The following is a 15,122-nucleotide window of genomic DNA, read 5'->3' on the forward strand; positions in this document are numbered from 1 at the left end:
CAAACAAGATCCGCTTGGTGGAAGACGTCAATCAATAGGGAGCCTCGCGGACAAGGACACTGAGATCCCCAAAGCGGGTGGTGGGCATTGAAGTCCCCAATCAGCGAATAAGGGGGCGGGAGCTGACCAAGGAGATAAAAAAAAAAAAAAAATCTGCTCTCCCCATCGGTGTGAATGATGGAATGTATACAGTACAAAGAGAGAAGGTGTATCCAGAAAAGGAAAGTCGGACAGCAACAGCTTGGAAGGAACTGATTAAGGGGATTGGGTGATAATGGACAGTATCATGGAGAAGAATCATGAGTCCCCCATGTGCTGGAGTGCCATCAACAGAGGAGAGATCAAACCGGACTGACTGGAAATGAGGGAAAACAAAGCGATCATGGGGACGCAGCTTTGTTTCCTGAAGGCAGAAGATGATCGGCGAGTAGGATCATAAGAGGATCGACAATTCATCCCGATTGGCTCTAATGCAGCGGATATTCCAATGGATAATTGACATAGGGTGGACAGCAAAGGGAACAATCTCACCACGGTTTCTGTCAACTCAGCGACTGCTGAGAGCCAGCGGCTAACAGCGTGAAACGGCATTCGGCTAAAGGCAGAAGATCCTAATCCATAGTTTGTTCGGGGGCAGTTCCTGCCACCAGCGATTGGCCATTTGATTGGCCGCCAGCGACACAGAAGACAGCCGATGGCAGTTACCACCAGGTGGCGCTGTAGATGAGACACGCCGTGGCGGAGAAGGAGAGGAACTTGGTTTCTTATGAGCCTTCTTGGAATCAGGATGTTGATATGTGGGAGGAATCGATGGTTGTGAAGTTGGGGTGGATAGAAAAATCTTTGCAGGTAGGCTCTTTTTTGGAAGTCCGGGTGTCTGATTTTGGGGCTCGTGATTTAGCATTAGCCGATGAATGGTGAGCCGTAGAGTGAACAGGTGATAGTGAGAAGGCTGAACGGGCGATCTTTGCGCTGACCAATCTGATGACCGTGGTACTAAAGGTGAGATCACAAGTCTGCGTGGCTGCCTCCTTAGTAGGCCGAGGAGATGCAAAGACAGTGCTATATTTATCTGTTGGAGGCACAATGGGCTTTCGACTAGCGAATAACTTACAAGCAGCAAATGTAGACACCGTTTCCTTTACTTTGATTTCCTGAATAAGCCGTTCATCTTTGAAATTGGGGCAATCTCTAGAAGAAGCAGCGTGGTCACCCATACAGTTGATGCAACGAGGAGATGGAGGTGGACAAGCACCCTAATGGGCATCCTTGCCACACTTAACGCATTTGGCCGGATCGGAACACGACTGGCTGGTATGATTAAACCACTGACACCGATAGCAACGTGTAGGGTTGGGGATGTAAGGGCAAATTGAAATTATCTCATAGCCTGCTTTAATGTTCGATGGAAGGTGAACTCTGTCAAATGTCAAGAAGATAGTACGGGTTGGAACCAAGTCCTTGTCAACCCTTTTCATGAATATGTACACCCATTACGCCCTCATCATACAGGTAGTTATGAATTTCCTTGTTGGACAATCTGTTGAGAGAGCGTGTATAAACCACCCCGCATGATGAATTTAAAGTGCGGTGCACACCCACCCAGACAGGGAATGCGTGTAGCAGTGAAGTTCGCAGCAATTTTTGTGCCTGGAGGGCACTGACTGTTTCTAACAACAAGCTGCCATTTCGTAATCGGGAACAAGACTTTACTGGACCTGCAATTGCGTCGACATCTTTCTGAATAATGAAAGGGTTGACTGTGGAGAAGTCTTTACCTTCCGCATTAAGCCTCTGTACAAGATCCTGAACATGGGCTTTCAATGACAGTTCACTGTCATCTGAACACCTAGAAACTTGAACTGTTAAGCCTCATTAATGGTATGTTAATTCTGTATTAGAAACTGTAAAAACTGAGTCTTACTGTGATTTAGCATTGGTTTATTTTCTACAAGCCATGAACTTATGTCTTTAAAGGTCTTTAACTGCACTATTTGAAACCGGGCCAACGTTACACACAACATACTTTACTACCGAGCTGGAGTCATCAGCAAATATTTTAGAATCGCATACAATACTAGGAGGCATATCATTTACATAAATGAAGAACAGTGGAGGCCCAGCACTGATCCCTGGGGCACTCACCATTTAACCATGCCTCACTAGGACCTCTCATCATAGCCACTGTCAGTACTGTGGAGACTGACCTTCTGCTGTCTGTCCTTAACGTACGAGGCGAAGCAATTGTGAGCTATTCCCTGTATTCCATAAGGGTCCAACTTCTGGAGCAATATTGTGAGATCAACACAATCAAATGGCTTAGTTAAATCAAAATAGATGATAGCATTCAAAATCTTTTGTTTAATCCAATCAATACCTCACAGAGAAAATAGAATATAACATTTTCAATTGTTAAACCATTTCTAAAACCAAACTTTACATTTGACAGCAAATTATGTGAAATAAAATGATCACTTATCTTTACACACACACACACACACACACACACACACACACACACACACACACAGTTGTTTCAGTAGCTTTCTCAAACAGTGATGCCGTTGGATTAGCTTTTTTTATGTAGTTTGTAATTATATGTAACATTTGTTTGAGTATAAAAACCTTTTAGTGTTAAAATTTGTGCATCACAGCATGAAAGACCATTCATCCTTTTACTAACAGAATACCCAACTAGTAATGAAGAATGAATAAAACTATTGTCTATGACAGTGCTCCTGTCCCCTGCTCCCACATTGGAAAAAACACAACCTGCATCACATCTTATGAATTCAAAAAATCTTAAAACATCCTTTCTCTTGCACAGTCACATACAAAATTAATATTGAAGTCACCACTTACAACTAATTTCTGGTACTTTCTACTAAGTGAACCACGAACCCCCTCTAGCTTGAGCAGAATTGCTCTGAAGTCAGAGTCAGGAGACCTATAAATAACTACAATCAGAATTCTGCCCGTCTACAAAGCAATATGTCACCTTTACAGTGAGTAGCAAGCAATCTATCCTTTCCAAATCAGTTGATATTCCAACCTAGACTTTTAATTTTTTTAAAGGTTCTGTCACACAGCAAGTGCTTCACGTTCACACCAGGATGAACAGAAAACAATGCTAAAGATGACCCTTAACACTTTCGCTCCAGTCAACTGCTGTAGAAATCTAGAGCAACTGTGCTGCTCAGCCAGGGGACTGCTGTAGCAGTTCCACCTCTCTTTGTATTCCTCCACTTCTGTGGAAGTTTGACTTACGTGGCATCTAGCAGCTGTGTTGGAAGACTGTAGTTAGCAGTAGAGTCACTAGATGGCAGCTGCATTCGATATGAAAGCGTAGTTTCAGCTTCTGTTACACTACTGATTTCCCACCTTGTTTCAGTTCTGTACTGACATGTTGGGCTCCTAAGTTTTGTTGTAAGGAATGCAGTATAACAGTGTATGCCTTTCCCCATTTCAAGATTTATCACACAAACAATTTTTGAAATTTAACACTGTGTGATGAAATTATTGTAATGTGATGTAAACCAAATGCAAGTGAACATTACTGTACATGTGAAAACAGAAAAACATTAAATACATTTTAAATAATAATGCACCCACCCTACATGTGCTATGTCCCAAGTCACTGATCTGACAACATACAAAAAAATTACGTGACTGGTTTCAAAGATCCATATCAACTGTTTTATTTGAAATGGAGATCAAAAACATATGAACACACACACACACACACACACACACACACACACACACACACACACACACACACACTTGGAAGTACCTGTTGGTGATAATACTTATTGTTAACTGTGCTGCTAAGAATTTTCAGTATCTTATTTGTGAACTGATCCAAACTGCATCCTTGAAAATAATTATGCTTACTACAGTTATAACTGCACTGAAGATACGAACAAAGCTGTATCTATCAGTCTTAATGATTTGACAATTATCTAAAACACCTACTTATACTCTGTTCATCAAAAGAATAAACCTGATGTAAACATTACATCATGTGTTCGTCCATGTTTGCTCGAATCTCACTGGATTTCATTTCACATGTAACGGAAGCCAAGCTGTGCCCAGTACAGCCAAATATGATCCTTAGGATATGTTTTATGCTGTGTTACACGAACTTAGTGATAATGCGAGACAACAGCTTTACCGGCGCATTAAACTAGGACAACACTTGTCAGCCAGCTGGTCCAACTAACCGTTAATGATGTGAGCTATTGCGGTTCATACATCAAAAGATACGAGCAAAGAAACAACATAACTCTGAATGCCATTTAATTTTTAAAGAGAATGAAATAATATTCGGCGAGATTCCTGCAGAACCACACACTTCTTAGGTCACCAGACAAATAGCATGAAGTGCTCTTGTTCTCACAGTATTCTAATTACAAACAATAGTGATGAAAACTCCTAACTTAAAATCAGGGTAATTTTTCTGAGTGAGCTATGTGTTATGCAAAAGCATACTGCAGGGATTTCACCATACTGTTTAATACTGAAGCCACTGGAGGTATTAATTACAGTCAGTTCTCTGGTAATCTCTTAGCTCCTTCCTTATCCAAATCCAAGAAATATACTTCACTTCTGGAACTGATATATGCTACATTTATAGAGAGTCGAACAACAGAATCCACGAAACCACCCAGGCACCACATTTTCTCCTCTTATTTTATGAAACGTCATTCTATATTCTGCCAGCGTTCGGCAGTGACATGAAAATGCTGCATGCATTAGTTCCAGTATGTCTGACAGCTTAGAAGTCTTGTTATTTCTTGGGCCAAATCCCTTAACTTGGCTGCAGATCAGTTCTCTCTGTTGAGTTCATATTGTTTTAGTACATTGACTAATGTAAAAATGCAGCATTTCTATGGTGCTCAATATTGTGAAAACAATTGTTTTTCATGTTTCCAGGACACTTACCACTCTGGTTTGTGAGACACTAAATCTGTGGTACAGAACAATGGACATAGTCCAAATAAAAAGAATTAGGTTTTTCAGTTTTGCCCTAAAAAATTAAATTGTTTTCTTAATTTAAGCAACCTTTATTAATATTAACAATCTTTCATAAAATATCGATGATAAAGAATTCATATTTGAAATGAAAACAGGAATTGTCTGCAATATGTAATCAGAAACAAGAAATAGGGCATTGCTCATAACAAAATAACGAATTTTAGAACTATGAGATGCAGGTACTTAAAAATCGCTTAGGTGAGACTTGGACCAGCTGCCCATGTACTGCACTGGATTATCAATGTCCTATGCTGCCGATTCCGCTACACATCCTATGTGTACAACTGCCTCAACTGTATCAAATACAGTAACTCTGAAAACTTCAAAGCCAATTTGTTTCTGTAAATTTATGAAAAACGTTAACAACAACCTATCTTTCAGCACTTTTTAACTGTGTTCCAAACACGTGATTCACAATGGAACAGGAACCAGCCTCAGCCACTTTCATACTGTGTATTAACAGCGCGACAATCGGAGCAAAACAGACTTGACTGTACATTATTTTTGAAATAAAAAGTACAAAGCTAAAGTGCGAGTAAGAAAAATGTTGATGGCTGTTAATATACTATAATATCTTAAAGTTTCATTTAATAATATCTTAAATTTCATTTAATAATATCTTAAAGTTTCATTTAACGTAATTCAGTAATAATATACCTAATACGTAAGTATGACCCACTTTCAAGAGGATAACACCATCAGTGTATGTGTGCTACTACTTCTGACCGATCATCGCGTTTGTTTACGTCAGGTTTATTCTTATTATGACCAGAGTATAGAAGCACTAGCACTCCACCTAGCACAAAATATAACATTTCTTGAAATCTGAATAAACAGGTATGTCATGTTTCCAACAAACATTCACTGGGGGATAATTTAAGTGCTAGTCAGACAGACACTGTTTCAACCTACAAACATCCTGTAACTGGTCATTACAACCTTTGTAATGAGAAATTACTTAAGGTCTCAGGACCATTAGTGATCAAAATGTAGATGACAAAGAATCAGAACACAATTTTACTGCAAGTTATTTCCCTCATTACAACTGCAGACAATGAGCAATTATCTGACGTCATCCACTACAGTAATTGATAGATTGTTAACACTCACAGAACTAATCACCCTGTTCATGATAGACGAAAGTTTGAACAAAGGTTACTTTCTTTTTATTCTGTGAACAGCAAGTTTTAGTGCAAACAAACTAATTTTACCTATCTGAAAAGTGAATCCTACATTGCATAAACTAATTTTTTAAAAATGACAGAAATCTTACCTCAGTGCTTTTTTGTAGTTAGTTATGACTGCTGCTTTCTCCTCAGGAGTTTCAACCCAGAAAGAACTAGGGCATACAAATGGAGACTCTACTCGGCATATGGGACATGATCTGAAAAAATTCAACTTATTTTGTACCAAGGATTTTGTTTTAAAGAACAATTATGTTCCTATGAATCATTACATACATTCAAACAATGGAAAATCAGGATGGAGACTCTGTGCGTGCGTGCGTGTGTGTGTGTGTGTGTGTGTGTGTGTCATGTCAAGTTAGTCATCTCGTAAAAGAAGTGGAAGTTAGTATATTTACTTCGCACTTACATTGTCATCCAAAGCCGTTAGAAACCTGTTAATATACCATGAAGTGTTTGGTTGACAAGTTAAAAGAATTTTACAAAAGGCACTACTTTTGCACCCATCTAGGATATCTTTCTAGGTCCAAATACAGCCAAGTGATTAGCTATGAATATTTGGATTCCAAGATTCAGTATCACAGCCAACATTAAATACTAGAGAAGATACTATGACACAATAATCACCTGTCATTCACTTCAGACATAATTTTGGCTCCCAAATGTGAAGAATGTATTTAGTTGGAAATAATTTACTATCACATTTACCCATTTCTTTTCCAGCACATTATTTTCCAGCAAAAATCTATGGTAATAAAATACAGTCACAAGATAATGTTAAGCACAAAAAATTCCTCCTGCACCGGTGTGCAAGACAGAGAATGTTCACGACCACATACAACAAAGATTTTTAAACAGCTCTTACTTAAAATAAGAATGACTTAATAGCTTTGTTGCTTCTACAGCTACAACTACATTACCCAGCACACAACAGGAATGATTTTGAAAAAAAATTACATTATTCTCAACTTCCCACCAATACTTCTACAACGTAGTCTAAACAACGTTGGTAACATGTTGGAGGACATTATCAAACAACAGAATGATGCTGTCCATCAACATCCCTGGGCATTTGGATTTGAGTGCACTCTTCAATTTTTGCAAAGTATCCTCATACTTTTGTGCTTCAATTGTGGTGTCATGTTCCAGAGAGTCACAACACATGGGGAATGGACTTCTGACAAGTTATTGCCCTTCTGTAGCAAAGTGCCTGATAAATTTAACAGCAATTACAATCACAGTTTTAGGTTTGTAGGTCATACCGTATTTACTCGAATCTAAGCCGCACTTTTTTCCGGTTTTTGTAATCCAAAAAACCGCCTGCAGCTTAGAATCGAGTGCAAAGCAAGCGGAAGTTCTGAAAAATGTTGGTAGGTGCCGCCACAACTAACTTCTGCCGTCTAATATATGTAGCGCTACACAGGCATGCTTTGTAGGCACAAAGATAAATACTGGCGCCAAAACCTCTGCGCCAGTAAATAAATTTTAAAAAAAAGGTGGAAGACGAGCTTTTTTTCCTGCCCCTAGTTTCGACCACTGCATTTTCATACATTATCCAACGAAGTAAATACAAATTCAGTATTGTTCATCTTCGAATGTAGCAGAAATTCAATGTAATACGAAAATCCGACTGGAAAGACTGTTTGGGATGTTTGCCAATATAGCCAACTCTACGTTCCGAATTTTTTCCTACCTGTGAGAAGAGATGGTTGCTAATAGGAACCTGATGAAATGTGAATCAAATGCAGTATTCTCTTCACCATAAGAATAATACGCATATAAACATTTTGCCACGTATTCTTTCATGTTTGCTGCTATCTCATTTAAATCCTGTCTGCCTAATAAACTACGAAACTAGAGTGAGACAACAGCAAACACGGAAGAATGTACGTATCGTGTCATGTTTATATTCGTATTATTCTTATGCCTAATAGTGATACAGTCAGAAATGAAGCACGGCAACTGACTAGATTTTTAAATCTACGATGACTAATTTCTGTGTAGAATTTGATGTACTAAAGAAGCAGCCGCAAAGATTTTCAAACGGAGAAAAATTTTCACCTAACTCTCATTCAGAACATGTTCTATCATACGCAGTTTATTATTTGGTTCTTGTTGATCATTATCAAAGAAAGCAGCAGTGTAAGTAACAACAAATAGCAGTCTCTTGCCATTGTTTCGCTAATGAGACAATTCCTCTTTTTTAATTGTAAGCGGTGGTAGTGCGCAGCGCACAAAAGCAAGCAATGCCGCGAGCGGCGACAGGCCGTAAACACGCACTATCAGAATGCGACAACCAATGCATGACACAGTACAATAATGCATTTTCAGCTTAGAGTGACGTAAACACCTATAACAAAGAAAATGGCACTTATCAGATCAAAGCAAAGTAAGCAATCGATTCAAAACAGACGAAGCACGTGAAAAAGGAAGGGTACCCGTATAAATACAGACGGAGCGCCTGACGCGTAACAATGGCTACCTGGTAAAGCTTAACTGCTAAGCTTACGACTCGAACCAAACTACTGTAGCTGTATCGTCATTCATTCGGCCTAAATTGTGTCTCCTATTACAATAGACCAACTTTGTTTCGATTTGGAGGTGCGGCCTAAAACTTTTTTCTCCCCTGGAATCTCGAGTCTCAAATTTCAGGTCCGGCTTAGATTCGGGAATTCTTTTTTCCCTTTATTTCGAGTCTCATTTTTCAGGTGCGGCTTAGATTCGAGTAAATACGGTATTCAGATTTCTTTGTCTTCATAATGTTCAATTTAGTATTTGATGAAAGATATCTAGGGAATGCAAGGAGACTTTGTTACTGTTCTACAGCTAGAACAGCAGTAATAATCAGCATTAACAAGCTTCTGGCTGAACTTTCAGTGTATGAAGCAATGGGGAACACCAGATGTTATAGGTGTTATCTGGAGATTGTGGCACTATTATACCCTCTCATGCAAATGGCTTAACCCTCATTACTCAATGTGTTCTAACAGATGAGAAGTCATTCATTTATTTTCTCAGAAAGGAAGGGAGCGGCATGGGTCTCTCAACTTACCCCACTCCTTCAACCTTCCTGTGTTGGAGTATGTGTCTCGGTACTGCTGCTATTGTGAATGGTACATTATTATGGGTGTGAAAGACAAACTGTATCTACGAGAGAGAGAGAGAGAGAGAGAGAGAGAGAGAGAGAGAGAGAGAGAGAGAGAGAGCGCACAAATAAATCTTGTCTAACTACCCATTAGCATTTTATTTCATGCGTCTTTCAGGTTACTACATAATCTAGAAATAAGTAAATAAATTGTTGCAAGAACCCTCCATGTACCTAGAAATTTCTGCAACTATTTTTGATTACTATGTACAGTCTCCACATACTCATTTTCCCTTAACTTCAGACACACATATACTACTGTGGAAAACATAAGGCTTGTTCTTGGATTTTGCCAAATTTGTTTCTGAAGGATGGCAGTGAGGAAAATATGCCATCTATACACGTAAGGGGCTGTTCAGGAAATTCAGACACTCCTATTGGTTTATTAACTTGCTGACAAAGAAGATGGGTGTAATAATGGAGATTGTGCCAAGAGATGCTTTGGCCATGACTGAGGAGAGGGAGGAGAATTCTCTTACTTTTACAGCAGGGGGTAACGTGGAACACAGTTCACTTTCTGAAGACAGTGATGAGAATGAAGAAACTTACATTGCTGTGATGAGGAAGAAGAGTAAAATCTTAGAATGTGTATTACAGAAAAAAAATCATGCTATACTTCACAAAAAAAGAACCAGACAAATGTGTAGTGGAGAGTATACAACAGCAAAATTTCTGATATCTGGATCTACCCGGAAGACAGAAAAATGATGAATAATAGTGTCTTACACAAAGCAATAAACTGACACAGCCAATGTAAACTTCAGTCGTGCGTGAGATGAAAAGCCAACTGATTTAACTAAGATCAAAATTTTGTTACAGCATTTTATCTGCCTGGAATGTATAAAGCAGGGCGAATGAATGTCAACAATATGAGGGATTCACATTGCTTTGAAACGAACATTCTGAGTAATTATGGGATTAAGAGTCCGTTCCGTTCACTTGGCCTATGAAATTAGCTCTTTTTACCACTTATTTTTTTGAAAAACCTGTGACACAATCAACATAAATCTTTCTGTACTATTTAATGATTCTTTGACAACATTTTCTGAATTTTCAAGGAATTCGGTCATCATTAAGTCTCTCCCTCTCCCACAGCCCCCCACCCCCTTCAACCCATGGAGTTAACATTTCTCTATCCAAAATGAGATGTGCCCATGACTCAAGTCCTGCAGTGTTTAAATTTCATCTGAAATAAAAAAGCACCATGTTCTTAATATACGGGATATTGCACATGGAGTAATAATACAGTTCTTCAAAATTTGAAAAAGTTGACATTTGAAACAAAAATTTAGTTTTCATATATGGTATTGGTCATTTTTTTGCAATAACCTATAAATAAGTCAAACTAAGAAAATCAGCCTATTACTCCTTGCAGACATTTGTGAGGAGTAATTCAGCCATACTTCAGAAAGATGTTGTTATTAGTGAGGCCCCAATCTATTGCGTTAACTTGAAATAAACTGTATCTCAAGCTGACTGAATGAACTGCAGACACATTAATAAAGGTATCTTTCTGAAATTTGGCTAACTTCCTCCTCTGACAGTCCCGTAAGGATTAACAGGCAATTTTTTTATTTTATGTTCACTGGTAATCACAAAAAACCTTGAACAAAAAATGTATGCCAGATCTACATGTGTTTCAAACATCCGAATTTTATTTTCTCAAATTTCAACAAACTGTGCTATTACTCCATGTGAAATATTCTATAGATTAAGAACCTTTTTTTTTTAATTTTAGGTAAGATTTGCAGACTGCAGGACTTTCGTCATGGACACATCTCATCTCAGATGGAAGGCTTAATGTATCAATAAATAATATGCAAAAAGATCAATTCTGATTGTTTTATTAGTTTTCCTAACGAAATTGTAAAAATTGTTTATTTTATAGTCTGACTGAGGGGAATGGACCCTAAATCAAAATAATCTTACTTCTGAAATGTTTTAGGATTTGGTGACAAAGAAACAAGGTCTTTAAGGAAGGAAGCTGATCACCTTGAAACAATTAGGGATTCTTGACTGTTCTGTAACTAGCTGTAAAACACGTAACTCATTTGGTGCACATTTTAAATCAATGACAAACTGGAAGATTTCTGTTGCGGGTGCAACTTTAAACAACACAGTCCTTCCAATCAGTTAAGTATGAGATAGCAACATTTTCTTTAATTGATAGTAAAATGTTTCATACCAGTAGTTTACAAATATACAAAGGCAAACATCTGGAAGGACTTTACCAGGTAAGCAATGAAATTGCTGATGTAGAACAACTTATTTTACCAATTAACAACACAGTATGTAATTTTACAACTGGTAATTGGTCTAGTAACAGCTCTGACAGAAACCCTGGCTAAAAATCATAGGTTATCATTTACGAAGACAATTAACGAACCTGGCAGACCCCAGACTAACTGAACAATGTATTTAAAATGTGCTTCAAATTCAACTGTTACTGCATTCTGCATAGAATGGACCATGGTATCCCACGTGCTGAACAGAGAGGATGATGTCATCTTCATTTCCAATTTTACATTTCAGTGGGGCAACTGACAATGAAACAAAGTAAAACGAAATCTGAATTGACCACAATCTACAGTAAAACAAGGTCTAGTGTTGTATTTTGGGTGTACTCAGCCTATACTCTCCCAAAATACAAAACAGTTGGTATTATTCAACACAAAGTGACACAAAAATAGATAACCAAGTCATATTTCGGAAACAAAAACAATAGATTTTCTTCAAGTTCTAGGAACGAGCCATGTCAAGTCCACTTTTGTTTGCAGAGGAGTAGTATTTCAATTCCAACTCTTCTTTTACTTTGGTCACCTAAGTTTTATGAAATTCTGGGAACTGATGAGGAAAAGAGGGGAACTGACAAATAAATGCATTTGAAGTACTACAAACAAGCAATAGAGATGTAGACAGTGTCAAAAGGAAAAGAAAGCTAGAATGACAAAATTTTAATTCATGTGGTGCTTCTCTACCCCTCCAGTGACCACAAAATACACACACAGCAACTTCCACAGCAACTTCCACAGCTTACACATCCTCAATATATCAACAACAAAAACAATTACTTTTTGATAATATAATTTAATTGGATAGGTAAACATTCTACTTACCATGCGGCAGCAGAACACGCACAGATAAAAGGAGGCTATAATTAGACAAGCTATCTGAGCCAGTGGTTGCTCTTTCTGGCGGAAGTGTTGAAGGGAAAGGAATAAGGGTGAAGGAAAAGGACTGAAGAGGTCTACAAAAAGGGGTAGATTTCAGAAAGGCTTCCGAGAACTGCAGGTCAGCGGTGACCTACCAAATGGAATGAGAAGGGAAGACCTTCTGCCAATCATTTGACAGTAGTCAGAGCAATTTCCAGCTGCTTATGAACATCAACCAACTCCAGCGACCTATCAGACGGGATGACCTCATGTCAATCATTTGACAGAGTTTCCAGCTGCTTATGAACGTCAACCAACTCGTGCATTGTTAGAGAACAGCATTCACAATGGGGGTGCATTGTGGCTCGTGCATTTGACTATTCAGAAATGGGAAGCATGCAACAAAACCATTTGGCATCCAAGCCTAAAAGTGCCTTGTGAGCTTAGAAGTGTCAGATGTTAAGATTATGAATTGGGTTGGAGCAGGTTGTCATCCTGGTCAAGTAGAACAGTATGTTGAAAGAGCTCCTGCGACATACGTACCTGTGATACTGAAGGTACCTCAAGTACTATTCTGTCCTGTGCACCCTGTCTGCTCTGCAGGAAGCATGGGATCTGTCATTACTCACCCACTTGACCAGAAGTGGCACATCCATGGTAGATCTAAAGAGTGTGTACAGGAACCAGGGAATACTCACGGTGTTATATCATAACATAAACCAACAAGTTCGTGCTGTTGTCTTTCACTGAAAGTGACCCAACGGGACTCATTTCAACTATTTGGAGAAACCTGCTTTGTCCCATGGCGAAAGGCGGCAGACACAAAAGAATAGGGGTCAATTAAATAATGTAAGGCACATAAGGGTACACCTTATGGAAATGGCACCAAGAAAAGGAAGAAACACCAGGTGCACTCAGTGTGTATGCCTAGGGGCCTCATTCAGTATGGTGAATGGGCTATTTGGGCAGCCACTGAGAGAACAGGTTGCAACCCACTGGAGGCTGCAGCGCACGTTGGAACAAGCAATGCTCGTCATCTGGGCTCCAAGGAGATCATTTCTGTAATTGTTTGTGTGTGTGTGTTTTGTTTTAGGGTGCAAAAACAACTAGGGTCATACACGTCCATGTCAGAACTGCAGAACACGAAGACAAAGACAGGAGTTAATAACGACTACATGTTAATCCCAATCGACGGAAGAGAAGACAGTTAAAAACAGGTACGTAGAGGAAGATCTATAAAACATGCCACAGAGAAACAGCTGTCCTGAACTAAAGATTAAATGTCCTTTGCCATATTGCTACGACAGATAAAAAGTAAAATGTTGTCGATCTTAGCTAAAACAGTCGGTAACTCAGACAGCAAACACAAATGAGAACGTAAGTGGTAAAAAAAAAGGGAGGCATTCTGTCAGGAAATAACAGACCATCAAAAGTTGAGAGGAATGAGCACAAAGTGGTGGGGGAACACCACTTAATAAATGGCAACGACTAAAAACACAGTGCCCAATACGTAACATAGCTACAATGATCTCCTCATGGTGAGAGAGCCAAGAGGTTGTCATCCAAGCTGCTGGGAGAGGTTTAATAACCCGGAGCTTGTTACCATGAAGGGACCAGTGGTGATGCCAAAGCGACACCACCTGCTGACACACAGCAACACCAACATCGCAGGGAATATAGTAACTAGTGGACTGAGGTACGAGGATTGCAGCATTGGCAACAATGTAATGGCCTTGTTTCCTGTACAATTGAAATGACCAGGAACCCACATAAACATCACAATGGCTCCATCAAGAGTGAGCACATGACAGCTTTCCTGGACCTACTGCACTAAGGGATGGATGGTGTAAAGCACACATATGCTTTGAAGTGCACAGAGAGAATATTAGCAGATGACGCAGTTGAAAAGACCATGTCGCCAGATGTACTCCGTGGCCTGATACACGGTGAAGAGCTCTGCTGCGAATACTGTGCAGTATTCTGGAAGCTGATATAACAGTGCCAATGACGAAGAAACACCCGACACCACAGTCAGTCCAAGAGCCATCTGCATACACAAAGGTACTATCGCAATGTTCTGTGCGAAGCTCATGACACTGAAGGTGATAGAACGAAGCTGGAGTAGTGTCCTTAGGAAGCGAATGAAGGCCAAGGTGAACACGAGCCGCTGCACGAATCCAAGGTGGTGAAGGGTTCACATCCACCAGGAATGTTGCAGGCAGTGTGAAGTTAAGCTGTCAGACAAGTGCTAAAAGCAAACTGCAGGAGATAACAGAAGTGGCGATCGAAGGAGTCATTTAAGAAGGAGGCTTAGGATGGGTGGCCATGCATGGCAGACAAATGGCACACACATCTGCTGAGAAGAAATCATTGCAGTAGTTTGGCAGCTTCTGCATACATGCTCTCAACTGGACTAGTGTAAAAGGCATCAGTGGACAAACAGATACCATGATGGTGGATACAGCATGGTGGGGAGGCAGGGGATAGACTTGCAGATGCATAAACAAAACACCCTTAATGTGGTTCCAAACAGATAAGGGACCGGTACAAACTGTGGAGAGTGGTTCGATTTGCTCCCCAGGAAGTACCACTGAGGACACACAG

General features: G+C 39.5%; 1 protein-coding gene across 1 annotated transcript in view; it reads right to left on the reverse strand.

Annotated features, from left to right (window-relative positions):
• The window catches only part of LOC126470138 (probable E3 ubiquitin-protein ligase makorin-1), a 122,181-nt gene that overhangs the window by 43,514 nt on the left and 63,545 nt on the right, over positions 1 to 15,122 (reverse strand). The window contains exon 6 of the mRNA XM_050097754.1: positions 6,311 to 6,421. Coding sequence (XP_049953711.1) covers positions 6,311 to 6,421 — 111 coding nt within the window. The remainder of the gene's footprint in view (positions 1 to 6,310; positions 6,422 to 15,122) is intronic.

Source organism: Schistocerca serialis, chromosome 3 (genome assembly GCF_023864345.2).
Source record: "Schistocerca serialis cubense isolate TAMUIC-IGC-003099 chromosome 3, iqSchSeri2.2, whole genome shotgun sequence".
Lineage (NCBI taxonomy): Eukaryota > Metazoa > Arthropoda > Insecta > Orthoptera > Acrididae > Schistocerca > Schistocerca serialis.